This window comes from Sceloporus undulatus, chromosome 2 (assembly GCF_019175285.1).
Source record: "Sceloporus undulatus isolate JIND9_A2432 ecotype Alabama chromosome 2, SceUnd_v1.1, whole genome shotgun sequence".
NCBI classification, from domain to species: domain Eukaryota; kingdom Metazoa; phylum Chordata; class Lepidosauria; order Squamata; family Phrynosomatidae; genus Sceloporus; species Sceloporus undulatus.
In genome coordinates, this window is record NC_056523.1 from 20,836,766 (window position 1) to 20,855,483 (window position 18,718).

At 42.5% G+C, this 18,718-nt stretch overlaps 2 protein-coding genes and 1 long non-coding RNA gene across 3 annotated transcripts in view; 1 reads left to right on the plus strand and 2 right to left on the minus strand.

The window, feature by feature from the left end:
• LOC121923989 (tripartite motif-containing protein 15-like) overlaps positions 1 to 18,718 on the minus strand; it is a 146,370-nt gene that overhangs the window by 53,244 nt on the left and 74,408 nt on the right. The window lies entirely within an intron of this gene.
• Positions 4,005 to 5,223, minus strand: LOC121924003 (zinc finger protein 239-like). The gene has a single exon (XM_042455042.1). The coding sequence runs from the start codon at positions 5,220 to 5,222 to the stop codon at positions 4,170 to 4,172; it is 1,053 nt and encodes a 350-aa protein (XP_042310976.1). The 5' UTR covers position 5,223; the 3' UTR covers positions 4,005 to 4,169.
• On the plus strand, positions 8,331 to 12,849 carry LOC121924029. Its single transcript, XR_006102507.1, has 4 exons — positions 8,331 to 8,378; positions 11,745 to 11,901; positions 12,507 to 12,615; positions 12,738 to 12,849. It is a non-coding gene; the product is annotated as an uncharacterized LOC121924029 (long non-coding RNA).

Below are 18,718 nucleotides of genomic sequence, written 5' to 3' on the forward strand. Positions count from 1 at the left end.
AAATTTCCATGGAAGAAATATAGCCAAGGAAACCCCATAAGAGTTTCCTTGAAGGCACATAACAACAGATCTAAGCTGTGATCAAGACTCAGTCTAGCAGTTAAGGGGCAGTGGGTGGTGCAGGAAACCGATAGGCAGAATACAAGCCAAAAATAAAGACTTTTGGAATGGAGGTGCCATCCCATACAGGGTTTTCAGGATCCTGGACAGATCACCACGACCACAGATTTGACAGTATTTCATAGCAAACCAGCCCTTATAAGCCTCCTGGTTTACCCCACCTGGGCACTATCTCCTTTGCTGAGGAGTGGAGAGACTTAAAGGGGTAACCCTAGTGGATGGATTGAAAAACTCTTTAACAGATGTGATGACACCTCCTTTCTGGGAATCTTCATTTTGACTTGTATTCTGCCTGTATGTTTCCTGTACCACCCACTGCCCTTAACTGCTGAGCACAGAGATCTGTTGTTGCTATGTGCCCCAAGTCATCACCTATCTTGAGGTTTTCTTGGCCAGATTTCTTCCAAGGAAGTTTATCTTCCTATGTGTTGCCTACATCTGTGAGTAAGCAAAGCTGATGTGAAGAGAATAGTAACCCTCCTCCCCAAGAGTCTGGCTCAGGCAACACTGTCTCTGGGGCTCCCAATATCTAAGGTTTCAGGGATCCTAGATATCAGAGGTGCTGTTTGGCTCTGGATCCAACAGCTCCACAGATGCTATCCAGACATGGTTGGCTCTTCTAACAGTGTATGGGCATTCTCACAGTGCTTGCTAGAGGCTGGTGTCCTGACAACTAGCTTTATAGCTTAGAAAGATTAGTATTTTTAATGACACATGCTAAAATCCCCTCTCCAGCTGGCATATCCATTGAGTGGGAGATTCTGGGAGTTGTAATTCAACCCATCCTTCTTCTTCTTTAAAGTATGTCTAGCCTAAATTTTACTTCTCTCGAGACTAAGGTCTAGTCTGTACTGCAGAAAGAATGCAGTTTGATATCACTATAACTGCCACAGCGCCATCCTATGGAATCTTGGGATTTATAGTTCATTGTAGCACCAAAGTTCTCTGAGTGAGGCGGCTAAATATCTCACAAAACTACAGATGCCAGAAATCCATATAATTAAGCAATGGTGATTAAAGCAGTTTCAAACTGTATTATTCTGTAGGGTAGATTAGACCTCAGAAGGTGTAGGGGTTGAAATTAGATAGCTTTGTTAATGCTGTACTGTGCCTTTAAGTAGACTTCATCTTTTGGCAACTTGATTGTAGGGTTTTCTTTACAAGCTATCTTTGCCATTGTCTTCCTCTTAACGCAAAGAGTGTGCTTTCCATGACTGAGCAAAGATTTCAACCCTGTTCTCCCATAGTCCCAGTCCAGCACTAAAACCACTGTACCATGCTGGCTCTCTTAGGTAAATTTAGATTGGAAAAATGCAGCCTTATGGATGTTGTTGAGAATGAAACTCCTAGCTTCCTTTAGCTGTACTGGTTTGGAGGTTGCAGTCTAGCAACATCTGGAGGATTCAGTTTTGTCCCCACTGTTGCTTTAAATTAGATTTCCAGGTGTTTTGGACTATGATGTCAGAATCTTCCAGTAAACATGATGGTTGTAGGATTCTGGGAACTGTAGTCGAGTTATTTTTACACAAGTGATCTAGCATGAGAACAAATTTAAAGGTACAGCACAATGCTCCTGTTTGTAATTTGTCAGGACTTTGTAAATTTGTGCTGTACCCAAGAATCATTATTTCATTATTTCTCTCTCTCATTTTCTGTTAGATCATGCAAATCAAGTCAGGCTGTAAAATGATGCATTTGTTTTTGTTGAATGGTCATAGTTAATGGGATTTGGGGGGGGGGTTAACATTGCTTATGACATAAGGCTCATGGCTAATATGAATTTTTGAAGCTCTGTTTTTCTTAAACTGTTAAGAAGATCAACAAACTTTATAATCTCCCTGTAAATGAATCAAAGCATAAAAACAGATTTAAAAAAACAACCTCCACCTGAAACTGATTAAATTCTTTAATAGTGTGAATGGGAACCTTCATGTTAAGAGAACAAGCATGTGCACATTTATGTTTAAGTTTTGTTGTTCATCTTGAAAGTAGTGCTGTATTCTTAATTTTCTTTGAAAATAAGCTATGCAAAGGATGTACCATGTACCATTAATTGGTGCCTCATAGGAACAGAAACAGTAAATGTTTTTGTAGTGTTACTAAACTAGGGTTAGCTGGTGTAGGATAAAAAAATTTTAGAACATGGGTGGCAGAAATTCAATAGATGCTGCTTCTGTAAGATGTCTGTCTGTGACACATTTGTTAAAGGCACTACAAAAATATATTAAGAATGTTACTGACCCACTGCCTATTTGTTTCTAGCTTTAATTTTTCACTGAAATGGAAACCACTCTCCTCTCCAGCTAAAATGTACTGTGGCAACATCATCTCTATTATCATCCCCTTCTTCCTTAGACCATTAGACCAGCATTCTACACCATTATCTATGCTGGATAAAGCTGCTGCAATTGCAGTCTAATATTTAGAAGGCAGCTTGATTCCCATCCCTGCCTTAGTGACGGAAGGCCTGTACAGACAGACCAAAATAAAGCTGCTTTGGGTCACTTTGGAGGTATGCTCTTTAAATGATACACGCATCTTAAGAGGCCAAAAGCTGCACCAAATCTGCACTCCAAACCTTAGGACTGGAGCATGGCTTTGGTATGGCTTCTGGCCTATTAGGATGCATGCATCATTTTTGGCATGTCTGTACAGGGTCTGAGTTAGGAATTACAGTTCAAACAAGCTGACATGCAAGATGATGAAAGGTTACTAAGGCCCGTTACAGACGGGCCTTTTAGTACGTAGTCAGTCCGTATTAGGGTTAGGAAGGTGTGGTGCTTCCGCACCCCCCAACCCTAGTGCGGACTGAGTCCGTACAAAATGGCGGCGCCCCATCTACATGGGGGCCGCCATGACGACGTCACGACTGCGCCGCCTCTATACGGGGCGGCACGGACATGACATCGTCGCTCCGTGCCAGGGCGCTTAGTGCACCCTTTGCGCGGAGCAGGAAGGAGCTCCATTTCGAAGCTCCTTCCTGGTTTGCGCCGCTGGGTGCAGGCTTCACACGGCTGCACCCAGCGGCGCAAAGTAGAAAGGGGCCAAGCGGCTCTTTTCTCCTCCTCCCCACCGCCGTGGGGTGCCCTTGGGGCTTGAAGCCCCAAGCTGCGGGGAAGCGGCCTTTTGCCACTTCCCCGCAGCCTGGAAAGCGGCGGATTGGGGCCTCAGTGGCTGCTGTTCTGACCACTGAGGCCCCAATACCCCGGGGAAAGGGGCGGGTACAGGCTGCCTCAAAGGGGCGGTCTGTAACGCGCCTATGTTTCATTATACAGCAAACTAGTATTTTATCCTGAAAACCTGTGTCTTATTGCCTTTGCTATAAACCCACAATGTGTCAACTTTGGTATTCTCCCCTTTCAAATAAGGGACTGACAAATAACGGGGGGGGGGGGGGGGTTTATACCGAGGGAAGGGTATAGCTGAGAATCCCCCATTTGTATGTGAAGCAATATAATCGGTAAAGAATTATGCAGCCTATGGTTTCTGCACATTGGAACTTAGGCAGATAAAAAGAAAACTAAAGTTTTTTTATCATAAGAACATCCACGCTCAGTTCTACCTCTGCGGGAGGAGATACAGCAAATTCGAGGGGTTACTTGAAAGACCATTAGGGATGTCTCATAGGTTTAGTCTTCAATAAAGTCTCTGGCACTCCAGATGTTTTGGACTCCCATCTCCTAAAACCCCCAGCCAACATGACCAGCGATCAGAGATTCAGGGAGCTGAAGCCAAAAACATCTTGTGCACCAAAAGCTGTGCAATAGTGCTTAAAGGGGACATTTGCGTGTGAAAAACTGGGATGGACCTTGAAATACAGCTGTTGAATACATTATTCAGAAATCAGGAACTCTGCATAGATGAACATCTCCAATACAACAATGTAACAGTACAGGAGTGGAACCCATTCCCGATAAATCTTTTAATCTTTTAGGTGCATCTGTGTTGCAAGGCAGTAGTTACAAAGGTTACAATGATAGATGACAAGAGTGACCACTCCACTGTATGGCAATGGCAAAAGTGAATCTCATTTTCAAACAGAGAGCTATTTATTTGACAAGTGTCTGCCTGGTATTTCTTTCTTCTGTGTGGATTTTCTGGTGCCGAGTAAGATGTGAATTCCGATTGAAGCTCTTCCCACATGTGTGGCACTCGTACGGCTTCTCTCCTGTATGGATTCTCTGGTGTTTGGTAAGACAGGAGCTTTGGCGGAAGCTTTTCCCACACTCCAAACAGGTGTATGGTTTCTCACCTGTGTGAATTCTCTCATGCAATATGAAATCTGAGATCCCACGATAGTTCTTCCCACATACAGCACACAAATAAGGTTTCTCCCCAGTGTGGATTCTCTTATGGACAACCAGGTGAGAACTCTGGGTGAAGCACTCACCACACTCCCGACAAATATATGGTTTCTCAGCTGTATGGATTCTCTGGTGCCTGACAAGGTGGGAGCTGACCAGAAAACTTTTCTCACAGACAGAACATTCATAAGGTTTCTCTCCTGTGTGGATCCTTCGATGAGCTACAAGGTTTGAGCTGACACTGAAGTTCTTCCCGCAAACAGGGCATTTATAGGGCTTTTCTCCAGTGTGAGTTCTCTGATGGGCAATAAGGGTCGAACTCTGAGAGAAACTCTTCCCACATTCAGGGCAGCTGTAAGGTTTCTCCCCTGCATGGATTCTCCGGTGCTTCACGAGGGCAGAACCATCACTGAAGCATTTCAAACACACTCGGCAGACATAGGGCTTCTCTCCTGTATGGGTTCGTCTGTGTCTTATGAGGGGTGAGCAGCGCTTGAAACACTTCCCACAATCAGGACACTTGTACGTTTTTCTTGTTTTAAGGATGGGCTTTTGTATGGCTGTCTTACTGAGATCAATGGCAGTTTCTTCACGTTGGGAGGTTTTACACTGCCTCTTTTGTGGCTGCATTTCAAGCTCACATTGACTCAAACAGTCTTCTTCCTGATCCAGATTCTGGGAAAAATTTGCATCACATCTTTCTGATAACAACTCCTCTTTGGGACATTCCTGAAGAATTGTCTCCTCCTCACTCTCACTCAGCATCTTCCACCTGCTTGAAAAAGAACAAAACCACATAAGATTATAATGTGGCAGACCAATCATCTTCATCTGTCCTGGGCCCACTGCTATTCAACATCTTTATCAATGACTTGGATGATGGAACAGAGGGCATGCTTATCAAATTTGCACATGACACCAAATTATGAGGGTTAGCCAATATCCCAGAGGACAGGATCAGAATTCAAAATGACCTCAGAAGATAAGAGAGTTGGATCAAAACTAACAAAATTAATTTCAATAGGGAGAAATGTGAGGCAGGAAAAAAATATGAAAGGCTCAGATACAGGATGGGTGATACCAGGCTTGGTAACAATACATGTGAAAGGGATCTGGAGGTCTTAGCAGACCACAGGCCGAACATGAGTCAACAGTGATGCGGCAGCTAAAAGAACCCAATATAATCCTAGGCTGCATCAATAGAAGTATAGTGTCTAGATATAGGGAAGTAATAGTACCACTCTATTCTGCTTTGGAAGACTTCACCTGGAATACTGTGTCCAGTTCTGGGCACCACAATTCAAAAAGGACATTGAGAAATAGGAGTGTGTCCAAAGGAGGGTGACTAAAATGGTGAAGGGTCTGGAAACCATGTCCTAACACATCCTCGGGAGCTGGGGAATTTAGAGCCTGGAGAAGAGAGGTTAAGAGGTGAATGATAACCCTTTTTAAATACTTGAAGGGATGGTCAAATTGAGGAGGGAACAAGCTTGTTTTTGCTGCTCCAAGAACAGGACCCGGAACAATGGATCAGAGATCCAGAAACGAGATTCCACCTCAACATTAGGAAGAACTTCCGAACGGTAAGGGCTGTTTCGACAGTGGAACACATCTTTCTCAAGTGTAAGTGAATCTACTTCTGGAGGTCTTCAACAGAGGCTGGATGGCCATCTGTCGGGGATGCTTTGATGAGAGTTCCTGCATGGCAGGGGGTTGGACTGAATGGCCTTGTGGTCTCTTCTCCAACTCTACGATTCTGTGATTCTAAGTTTCCAATGTCTGGTTCCCTGGACCCAGAATTATGTGAGAAAGTACCACCCTAAGCTACTGTCACTATATAGCCTACCGACAACTGATGATAAACTTGCATCTTGTGCAACCTGGGGTCTTGATACTGAAGGAATACCTTTCTTTTCTTTCATGAATTATATATTTTTTCTGCTTAATTGACTTTAATATTCCTCTATGTATCTCTACTTACGAGCACTACCCCACCTAACATAAATAAATATCTATACTCACACATGTATACAATACAGTGGTACCTCGGGATACGAAATACCCAGGTACGAAATTTCGGGATACAAAAAATCCCATAGGGAATATTTTTCGGGTTACGAATGTTTTTTTCGGTTACGAAAAAACTTTTGGTGCTTTTCCCCGCTTTTTCGCACGGAACACGGCTTTTCCCCATAGCGCCTATGGGCAATTCGGCTTAAGAAGGCTTTGCGGTTACGAAAGCGGCCGCGGAACGATTAATCGTAACCCAGGCACCACGTATAAATATTTTTATACCCTTCCTATTTTAGCTTTTTTTGCTCTTTCTTATTTCCTAATAGGTGTTTCTTTCTTATCTCTACACACAGGATTTATATTAAAATATTCAGAACCTTAGATATTACCCAAATGTCCAACATTCATGATTTGAGACTGTTTTAACATTTAAATGGTTATTTTTTACTATGCTTTTAAATTCTTTAAATTGTTTTAAATATTTAAATGACGTTCTACTGTTTTAAATTTTAAATGGTTTAAAAGGTTTAAACTCATTTATGAGTGTTGCCTATGATCTACACCATAGAACAGCATATAGACATTTAATAAATAAAGAAGCACAAGTGAACAAAGATATTTATAGTAAATATAAACGATGTTGTGTTTAAATTCTAGTCTTTCCTCGTGTATTAGGAAAGTTGGGAGGACGGTTTTAATCATCTCGTTCGTGCCCCGCATTTTTATCTTTTTTCTGTATTGTATCTTGTCTGTTTATGTGTGCCTTCAGTTTTTTTCTTGGTGACCCTAAAGCGAACTATCATGATTTTCTTGACAGTTTGAAGAAACTTGCCAGGTAGTTTGTCATTGCCATCTTCTGATCTGAGAGACGTGGACTTGCCCAAGGTCACCCAATTGGTTTACATGGGTGGAACTGGAATTCTAATCTTGTTTCTCCAGAGACTAGTCCAATGCTCAAACCACTACAACACCACATTGGTTCCTCATATATATATAATATATATAATATATATATATATTTATGCATTAACACTCACCATATCATTATGATGCATTTATCTAAAAGCTAGACAAGGTTATACAATGTATTTTGCTATTGGTAGGGAACATAGCCACTGTCCAGTGGGGGATTACAAGCATCCCAACAGCCACAGGCCTCCTTCTTTTTATCATGCTCCCTTCCAGTAATAACAGCTGTTCATTTTTTCCGATTCCACCAGGGCTGAGAACTCACAAGGGAATAGAGTGCTAGGACTAAGCTCTAAGCTGAGGATAGGTTTTTGGAGTCCTGGCTGGTTCTGAATACCTGGGCTGGTACAGACTTGTGGTTTATCCAGAGCTGAGTTAGTTTTTGGATTACAGCTCCCAATCCTTCGACAGCTGAGACAGTGCCATGCTGACTGGTAGATTCTGGGAGTTGTAGTCTATCCAAAAGCAAGCATCGCAAGCTCAGCATTGGACTGAGGGGTGAATCTACACTGTAGAAATAATACAGTTTGACACCACTTTAAGCTTCTCGCTCCATCCTAAGAATCCTGGGATTTGTAGTTTTACAAGATGATCACTTTCCCTACCCAAGATGCTAATGCCTCACAAAACTAGAAATCCCAGAATTCTGTAGGGTTGAGCCATGGCAGTTGAAGTGGTACCAAACTGCATTGTCTATGTGACTAAGCATCCTAACGGGGCCTCTTCGCACATTAAAACACACTACACAAACCACATTAAAACAAAATGTTTGTTTCTGTCTAGAGCAATTAAAAGATCTTTTGCTTTTTTTTCCTGTCTTCATCTATGTGTGTGTGTCCCCAGGTGCAGCCGTCGCTCTGAATGCTTCAGTTCCAAGTGAGGGAGCAATGGCTGTGGGGTTTTAACCAGCCCAGCAGTGTCTTTCTGTCAGTCAGTGACTCCAGCCAGCACAGCAGAGAAGTACAGAAAAATGTAAGCCGATGGACATTTCAAATCCACTTTGGAGGCTGAGAAATTGTCTTGCAAAGAGCAGCTGCTACTTTCCTCTGGGACAGCAGAAGTGTGAGTGACTTTCCCACAACTCATTTTCATGCTTCCATTGTGAGAGGGAACTTGGAAGTCATTCACATTCTCGCTGTCAACCCTTTTGTATAATGTGAAGTTGACAAAGCGAAGAGCTGGAAACATCGGGAGAACTCCCTGGGAAAGGTGGGGAGAAATATATAAGATGGATGTCATGTCTGTATACCACACTGCAGAAATAATCCGTTTGTCACCATTTTAACTGCCATGGCTCAGTTCTGTGTAATTCTGGGAATTGTAATTAATCTTCTCTATCAGAGCACTCTGGTGCCACAACAAATGATTGTTCCCAGAATTCCGTAGCATTGGGCCATGGCATTTAAAATGGTTTAGACTGGATTATTTCTGCAGCCATAGCATCTACTTATACATTGGGTAATGCAGATAGCCGCAAGTGTCAGATTATTTTATTTACATTATCACCACCAAGGAACATGGTGCTGAACAAAAATAAACACAATAAAAGACACAACTTTGTCAATGTGTAGTTTTAATAAAAGAGGAATACAGGGAAGGAAAACAAATGCATATTTTAACAAACTGAATATACAAAATTTTAAAAATAACATTAAAAACAGAATTCCAAAAGCTTTAGGAAACAAAACAAAAAAGTCATTGAGAATTATAGTGGTGAGAAAAAGTTGGTGAATCCCTTAAGGCTGTCAAAGTTCCACCTAAACTGTTATTAGATCTTAAACTAATCCATTTGTTTTGTGTTCCTTCAAGTCATTTCCAACTTATGGCAACCTTAAGATGAACCTATCAAGGAGTTTTCTTGGCAAGTTTCTTCAGAGGATTTGCCATTCCCTTCCTCTGAGGCTGAGAGAGTGTGACTCATCCACTAGCATCGGGATAATTCAACCAGAAAGAGAAACCCTTAAGTGAACAAATTTGGCTAACAGTCCCGAAGAATAGCAAATGAGACTCAGCAAATGCAAATGGGAACCACTCAGAGTCAGGGGCTTTTCCAGCAGATAATGATCACCAATTAGCAGACACTAATCCTCTTTTGCATTAGACTCCCTGCCATCAACACACAGAACAATACACAGGCAAATTACTCCTGCCTCCCCAGGGTCACACAGTAATACATAACCCAACTCCTTTCCAGGCAAGCATTCCCTGAAGATGCCAGCCACGAGGCTGGCGAAACATCAGGAAAACTCTACTAGAACATGGCCATATAGCCCGAAAACACCCACAAAACTGGGATGTTACTCTGGGGCTGTGACTTTCGGATGATGTTTGTTCTTGGAGATAATTAGTAGGGCATCTGTTTCTGGATAGAGTGACTGTGGTCTTGAATTTGCTCCATTGTAGATTGTCTGGGACTGAGGGGGATTTGGGAGAGTCCAAATCCTTAAATAGGATTTGTAACTCTTTCCAGACTGATAACTACTTTTCTGAGGTCCTCAGAGATGTCTTTTGTCCAGGGCATGTGTGTTTCCACACATACTCATGTTGTTCCTAATTTATGACATATTTGGTTTCACAAGATCTGTGATTGAAATAACTTGATTGAATATTTAGAAAAGGACGTTTTTTAATATACAAAGGCATCATTTTTTAAAAAATCTCCATAATTATACATTAGGTTCACAATTTATTTTTTTCATTTTTTTTTGCCCTGTGAAAATGATAATTGAAGGATCATTCTGCATGTATTTGGGAATATAATTCCAAGATCATAGATCAGCAGGGAAGAAAGGATGAAGCCAAACTAAGGATCTAAAACCCATGATTTGAGTAAGAATTGTGAAGTTGAAAAATTAAGATCCCAAGAGGTGCAATAATGAAAAACAGAGGCTGAAAGATGGGGTAGTAGGAGCAAAGTTGTGTGTGTGTGTATGTGTTGTGTGCTTTCAAGTTGCCTGTCAACTTATGGTGATCCCATGAATCTCATAGGGTTTTCTTAGGCAAGGAATACTCAGAAGTGGTTTTGCCAGTTCCATCTTCTGAAATATATAGCCTACAGCACCTGGTATTCATTGGCTGTCTCCCATCCAAATACCAACCAGGGTTAACCCAGTTTAGCTTCCAAGATCAGACAGGATCTGGTAGCTTTAGGGTATTTACACTCAGCCAAGTCATGTGTGTGTGTGTGTGTGTGTGTGTGTGTGTGTGTGTGTGGTGTGCCTTCAAGCCATTTCTGACTCCCTAGGGTTTTCTTGGCAGGATTTGTTCATAGGAGATTTGCCATTGCCTTCCTCTGAGGCTGAGAGCATGTGACTTACCCAGGGTCACCCAGTGGGTTTCATGGCTGAGCTAGGAATCAAACCCTGGTCTCCGGAGTCATAGTCCAACGTACAAACTGCTGTGCCACAGGGCTTTAAACGTTGTAACAAGAAGCTTTAGATTCAAGAAAAAGCCAAACAGTCAGTGAAGTAACATCAAAGAGTGGAGTGACATGTTCAAAACAGCAGGCTAGAAAGATAATCTTAGCAGCAGAATGCTGGGTAGAAACTAGGGGACTTAAATGAGTTAATGGAAGGCTGGTTAAAAGAAAATTACAGTAATCAAGACAAGAAATTACTGAAGCATGAAAGAGAGAAGTTAAATTTCAAGTCAAGAAAGAGAAGAGAAGGAACACAGAGAAAGGAAACTTCAAAATGTCAACCACAGAGATCTGAAAAGTCACTTTTTCGAACTACAGCACCCAGAACCTTCCCTCGCCAGCATGGCCAATATTTTTTCCAAACTCTGCCAAGTTAAGACTATGATTGATCTGGTTCAGTACTGTCTACTCCAACTGATAGAGGCTTTCTATGGTTTCAGAGAGGAGTCTTTGCTGGCCTTACTGAAGGTATCAGAGATTGAACATGGAACCACTTCAGTATAAAGCATGTGATGCAGCATTGAGTTACATTCCTTCCCCAGAGATAGAGAATGTTCTTTCATATCTGATAAAGATATGAAATAGAGAGAGAAATAGCCAAGGAGACTTGAAATAACAAGGAATTTGTTTTAAAAAAAACAATGAGACTCAGATGCTTTCAGAGACTGTGTATTTTTAAAATCCCCCCTACAACTGGGATGCTTAGAAACTGAGTCTTTCTGTTTTTCATGGAAGGTCGCCTAAGAAAAATCCTGTGAAATTCATGGGGTCACCATAAACTGACAGGTGACTCCAAGGTGCACACACACACAATATACAACATTATCTTATGGGTTACTGTATTTCTTTTTTCCTGAAAATGTGAATGAAGATTTCTTCCTGCCATTAACATGCATCTGGGCTATGTCTTTGATTGGCAGATATTCTTGACTCTTTCGGATTTGCCAGCCCTGCAAGATGGAGAGTCCTATTCATGCTTCTTTGAAGACTATGAAAGCCCAGCAGTGCTGATGGGATCAGGCATCATGTGTCCCTCACCAGATCCCAGCCATGCACCAATTTTGAAAGCAGGAACAGGTGAGGGGCTAGACCAGAGATACAACCACATTGTCTATGTTCAGTTCCCATAGTATGTCAGGGCTTTATGGGAACTCTGGCTTTTAAAAGTGATGCCCCATAACTTCCCCTTACCATTTGAGAGAGGGCATGCAGAGGTAATTAGATGTATTTGGGAGTAGTGCAGGCTTCTGGAGTGCTTGAGGGAGTGGCAGTGGTATTTTCACGTGTTTGGGGCCCTTTCTGCATAATTTTGGAGCTTAGAAGAAGATCCATGCAACAAAGGAAGATTCATCATTGCCATACATGATGCTGTACAGAAGGTCCCCTCACTCCATTATGAGAGTGTAGGAAAGTTCATTTGTGAAATGGGCCTGCCCTTACCACTTTATTGGCATTAATACAAGTTTGGTAAAGATGTTTCATCTTGTTTCCTTTTTTCCTCAGTCCCCACCACAACAATCTGGTTCTTGCTTCCTTAATATTTTTTCTTATTATTTTATCTGCACCAGGGGAAAGACCTGCTCTTTCCAGCCCTTCCTGTCTCTCATTTTCTAGATCTGAACTGTGTGAGCAGTGTTTGCTGTTGAAGTGTACCTGAAGGATCCTTTTCTTTCCCATTGCAGACCACATAACCATTCAGCTGGTGGTACGCTTTCGTAGCGTTTTCATTGCTTCAACAGCATTCTCTTTCTATGATTGCATGGCAGTGGCGTCTCTGAGGAAATTGGCACCGTAAGTCCATGAGGACAACCTCTCTTTACCAAACCATTCCCTCAACATTGTAATTGCTTCAAAGCATTTTTAAAAAATCTGTTGGCCCTCCTCAACAACAGTTCTGCTGTTCTTGTTTTCAGATGCCAGGGGTGTGTGAGCAGCCATTGGGGGTGTAACTGGTGTGTCCATCAACATCTCTGCACTCATAAAACCATCTGTGAGGAAGGAGCCATTATCTACAATGAAAAGGTTTGTCTTTCATTACTCACACATCTGCCACTCACTTGGTTGAACTGACAGAGGAGTATATCACACGGAGCTTTTTGGTGGTGTTGTGGCTCAGTTCCAGATTACTTCCGAAGTGATTGCACTTCCAAGGATGCGGTTTCATGTCATAAACTGACTGTTTTATTAGACAGTCCAGAGACCTCTGGCGGCCCTCAGAAGCCAAGCAGCCTCCATGCCCGCCTCCTAGCACTCGGGAATGATGGTGGAACCGGCCGCAGCCTCCACAGCCTCAGGCCTAGCCTTAGCTCTCTGGCTTGGGCCTATTTCTAGCCATTCCCCAACCCTTCTCCATGGGGACCTTAGTGGTTCTTCTTCCTCCAACTCATTTGGAACTTATGGTCTCAAAGGGTCCTCAACAGTGGCCTCCTTTTCATCCTGGAGAGAAGTGACCAGTGGGTCCCACAGGGATCTGTCCTGGGCCCAGTGCTATTCAACATCTTTATAATGACTGGATAAAGAATAGAAGGCATGCTTATCAAATCTGAAGATGACACCAAATTAGGAGAAGTAGCTAATACCCAGAAGACAGGATCAAAATTCAAGAAAACCTTCATAGATTAGAAAGCTGTCCAAAGCTAAGAAATGAATTTCAAATGGAGAAATGTAAGGTACTGAACTTAGGCAGAAAAATGAAATGCACAAAATGCGATGGGGGACACCTGGCTTAACAAGACTACATGTGAAGGGATCTAGGAGTCCAATAGACGACAAGTTGAACTGATAACAGTGATATGTGCAGCTAAAAAGGCCAATGCCATTTTAGGTGCATCAATAATGTATGTCCTAGATCAAGAGAAGTAATAGTGCCACTATTCAAGATGGTGAAGGGTCTGGAACCATGTCCTATGAGGAACGCTTAGTGAGCTGGGGATGTTTAGCCTGGAGAAGAAGAAAGTTAACAGGTGATATGATAGCCCTGTTTAAATATTTGAAAGGATGTCATATTGAGGAAGGAACAAGCTTGCTTCTATGCTCTAGAGAATAAAAACGAGCAATGGATGCAAGCTCCAGGAAAAGAGATTCCACCTCAACATTAGAGGAACTTCCTGACAGGTAAGGGCTGTTTTGACAGTAACACACTCTTCCTCAGAGTGTATGGAGTCTCCTTCTTTGGAGGGCCTTTAAGCAGAGGCTGGATGCCATCTGTTGGGGGATGCTTGATTGGGAGTTCCTGCATGACAAATGGGTTGGACTGGATGCCCTTGCGGCCTCTTCCAACGCTATGATTCTATGAATTCCCAGGTTTTCCTAATAGCACTGAGCCAGGGCAGTTAAACTGGTCTCAAACTGGGTTTATCCTTCAGTTGTTTTGGACCTTAGGCTGCCATTGTGGTGGCAGCAGGCTCCCTGCCCCTTCACCATGGGGAGATTGGTTGTTTGTTGTTCCTCCAACTGATTTGTGACTTATGGCCATCCTGTCTTGGGTTTTTCTTGGCAAGGTTTCTTCAAAGTTTTTTTTTTTTGCCATGGCAACCTCTGAGGCTGAGAGAGTGTGACTTGGCCAAAGTCACCAGTGGGTTCCATGGCCGAGCGGGGATCCGACCCCTGCCCTCCAGAGTTGTAGGCCAACATTCAAACCACTATGACACTCTGGTTTCTTCATACTTAATGCTTCTTGTATCTATCTATTTATTTATTTATTTAGGTATTTATATCCCGCCTTCAGTCCTAATGGCTCTCAGGGCGGCTTACATTTATTATTTTTATCAGACAGTTCCTGCCCGCAGGCTTACAATCTAAAAGACATGACCCAAAGGAGAAGGGAATGGTGAGGGCGGGGGAGGGGATCAGTCCAGCATTCTTCTCTCCCCTGAGGCCTGGACCAAAGCAGATGGACCGGAGGGAGGGCTCTGCTTCTTTAGGCAGGCCTGGTGGAGCTAGCCTGCCGCTCTCCCCTTCCAGATGGTGGCTGAAGGGAGGGCTGGTCTTCTTTTGAGGAAGGCAGTTGGAGCTCGCCTGCCTCTCTCTCCCCTTCCAGATGGTGGCTGAAGGGAGGGCTGGTCCTCTTCGAGTATCTATTCTCACCCATCTCTAATCTAGATGTCTGTATTGTTGTGTGCTTCATGACATTTCTCACAGTGATACTATCAAGACTTTAAATCAGATTGTCATTTCCAATAGAATAAAGAGAATATACTCACAAATTTGAGAGCCATCATGGTGAACTGGTTTGAATGTTGGACCATGACTGGAGACCACGTTCAAATCCCGTTTCCATTTGATGCCCTACATATCTTGGGCATCACACACTCTCAACCTCAGAAGATGGCAATGGCAAACCACTCTGAAGAAACGCAGAAGTTCATGTAGGTCGCATAGGAAGACGACTTGAAGGCCACACAAGATGTGAGGAGATGACAAACAGTAACTCGAATTACCTCCGCATGGTATTAAATCAACAATTAAAACTAGCTGCTTAATATACAGCTAAAGTATAGACTGAACTACAGAATCAGCAGATTAAAACAAATCAGACAAACTTTTTAAAACCACTAGTATTAAAGGATGGATGACTGGTGAGGCCTACTGCAGCTAAAATAGCCAATGTAATTCTAGGCTGCATCAATAGAAGTATAGATCAAGGGACGTAATAGTCCCACTCTGTTCTGCTTTGGGCAGGCGTCACCTGGAATACTGCGTCCAGTTCTGGGCACAACAGAAAGGATGTTAGAAAACTGGAGAGTATCCAAAGGAGGGCAACTAAAATGAGAAGGTCTGGAAAATATGCCTTAGGGAGCTGGGGATGTTTAGCTGGAGAAGAGAGGTTAAGGGGTGATATGATAGCCCTGTTTAAATATTTGAAGGGTGTCATATTGAGGATGGAGCAAGCTTGTTGTGCTGTTGCTCCAGAGAATAGGACCTGGAGCAATGGATGCAAGCTCCAGGAAAAGAGATTCCACCTAACATAGCAGTAAGAGCAGTTGACAGGGAAGATGCTCCCTTGGAGGGTGGTGGAGTCTCCTTCTTTGGAGGTTTTAAACAGAGGCTGGCCATCTTTTGGGGTTGCTTTGATTCATGTTCCTGCATGGCAAAAGTGGGACTGGATGGCCCTTGAGGTCTCTTCCAACTCTATGGTTCTATGATTATTATTATGTGGCTGCCCTAGCAGGCAAAATGTCTTGGTGCCCTAAGCAACAGAAATAAGACTGAGAGCGTGCATGAAACAGTCTCACTAAATTGTATTGGGATACACATGAAAATTATTCGTAAGTGAATAATTCACTTGGTTATTAAAGGACTATTGCATATTTTTGAGAGGGTTTTCTGGGGGGGAAAATGAACCACCAGCTATTTTGGAAAGTTGCTGCTAACTCCAACTACAGCACTGTCTAGATCAGTCTAGAGAAACATGCAAAATCAGAGCCATTTAAGTAACTATGAGAAATTCGTGAGTTCAATACACAAACGAGACTGGAAGATATCATTGAATATCCGCCACTGTGGTGCCCTTAAAATAATATAATGCTTTATGCACACACTGGTTCTTAAATGTAATCAAGAGCCCACACACAACAGCCTTGTGAACCTAGCTGCAGTACTACACCACTTACCTAGGAGGACCTCCGTTCAACTCGAGGGATATACGTCTCATGATACACATATAAAAGCATGCTGTTATTTGCTTAGTTAAGACAGCATCAGCTTGGCACCTTGTTGATGATGTGGACTACATTCCCATCAGCCACAAGTGAATGGGGGCCATGGGTTTTGTAGTCCTGGAGATTCAGAGAGCATCCGGTGTGAAAGGATGAATCAGCCAGTTTTTCTCCAATTGTGTATTTGCAAGGTGACCAGGTGTCCTCCCTTTTCAGGATATGTCCTCCATTTCAGCCTTTTGTCCAGGAGGAATTTAAAAATGTCCTCCATTTGAAGCAGACTAAGAAGCATGAATTTACATTTATGTTGGTGCTTTTAGCTTTTTATTAGTCTACCCTAGATTTTTCTTATGTCCTCCAGTTTGCGGTGCCTTCTCCTTTGTTGTAGTTAGGACATGATCTTTCACCCTGCTTATCTGCTGCTACCTGGTCATTACTGTCCTTTCCATTGACCATCAAGTGATAAAGTACAAAATTCTTCTCCTCTTATTACCTCACTTCCTGAAATAGAAGCTGGGATATCTTTCCTTGTTACATAAACAAAGTCTGGATCAGTGATTCTGGGACTCCTGATCCAAAACAATTTAACTGTTTTGCAACAAACTTTCAATCAGTGATTCTCAAACAAAGGACAGAGCGCTTTATCAGTGTTTCCAAGATGAAGGAAACCATGAGGGGGGCCTTTCCCCTGACAACCCTTGTGAAGTTCTCAATGTTCTGGCAATGCTGCCAGAGGTCTTTAAGCAGAGGCTGGATGGCCATCTGTCGGGGATGCTTTGATTGAGAGTTCCTGCATGGCAGGGGGTGAATTGGATGGCCCTTGCGGTCTCTTCCAACCTATGATTCTATTATCCCGTTTATGAACTACCCATGCAGAAGTAGCATTATGGATGCAGAGTGACAGTCTGAGCATTACCCAAGCAAGATATCTGACAGTAGTGGAAGCAGAATTGAGCATCTCCACATGTGGGTATTTATGCTGCACTGAGGGGATTGGATTGCAATCTATATGCTCAGACTTGTCTGTTATAAGCAAAATAATGAAGGAAAAGTTCTGAGCTGACAGAATAGACTGACCATTTCGAAAGTGTAGAGGATAGTATCAGATTACTTTTTCCCCTTATATGAAAAGTATTCCCATCACTCAGCAAACTAGTTTGCTACGGAGAAAATATTAGACTACAGTATTCTGCTTTGGACCAAAGGTGCTTTGGGTTGGGGTGGGGTGGTGAAGGATTTTGGAATATCTCTATTCCATATACATACATAATGAGCTATCGGGAGATGGGCCCAGGTTTAAACACAAAATTAATTTATGTTTCATTTACATCTTATAAACAGAGCCTGAAGGAAATTTTATACAATAATTTTAATAATTTTGTGCATGAAACAAAGTTTGTGTACACTGAATTATCAGAAAACAAATATGTCACTATCCAGCCATCCATGAAAAAAGTTTTGGTTTTGGAGTATTTCAGATTTCAGGATTCCGGAAAGAAAGAGGCAGCCTGTACACACACCACACACACACACACAACACTCATACACACACATAGATATATAAAAACTCCCTGAAAGTTACAGGCAGATATCTGTCATTTCAATGAAGAAGCTATTTTGTTAACAGAGGAGCATTCAAGATCAAACAAACACAGACTATCAAAAACATACATTGGAGGGTCTATTTAAATGCTGGTGGTCTAGCAGAACAATCGTATGCCTGTTTACTCAAAAGGCTCACTATGTTCAGTGGGCTTACATGGGATTGCTGCCTTAAGTGTCCTAGTAAAGTACTAATGCTAATATTATAGGAAGGAGAAACAAACTCACAAATCCAATGAAATGATACATCAGTGGGAAACAATCCTCCCAGAGTAAAAAATCCAGGAGGTTTGTCACCCTAGATCAGGGTTGGCAACTGCAGCCTGCGGGCCGGATGCGGCCTGGCAAGGCCTTGGGACCGCCCAGCCCAGTCCTGCTGCCGATTGCCGCGGGGCCTTTGGCCTCTTGCGCGCAGGGTCAAGGGGGGCAATTGTCTATAGACGCCTCAGAAACATGCATTATATTAACATTTTTAAAAAATCAGCAAATTTTTTTGCGTGTCCTTCACTTTTTTAAAAAAAGTGTCCACCATTTGAAAATGTTGTCCTACATTTGTCCCGGTTTATTTATTTATTTACATTTTTAAAAATTATTTAATTATTTATTTTTTGGCTTCGGCCCCACCCCACAGTTGG

What these genes read in the sequence shown, in the direction of transcription:
- LOC121924003 (XM_042455042.1), bottom strand. Translation starts at nt 5,222, where the DNA reads ATGTGGTTTTGTTCTTTTTCAAGCAGGTGGAAGATGCTGAGTGAGAGT.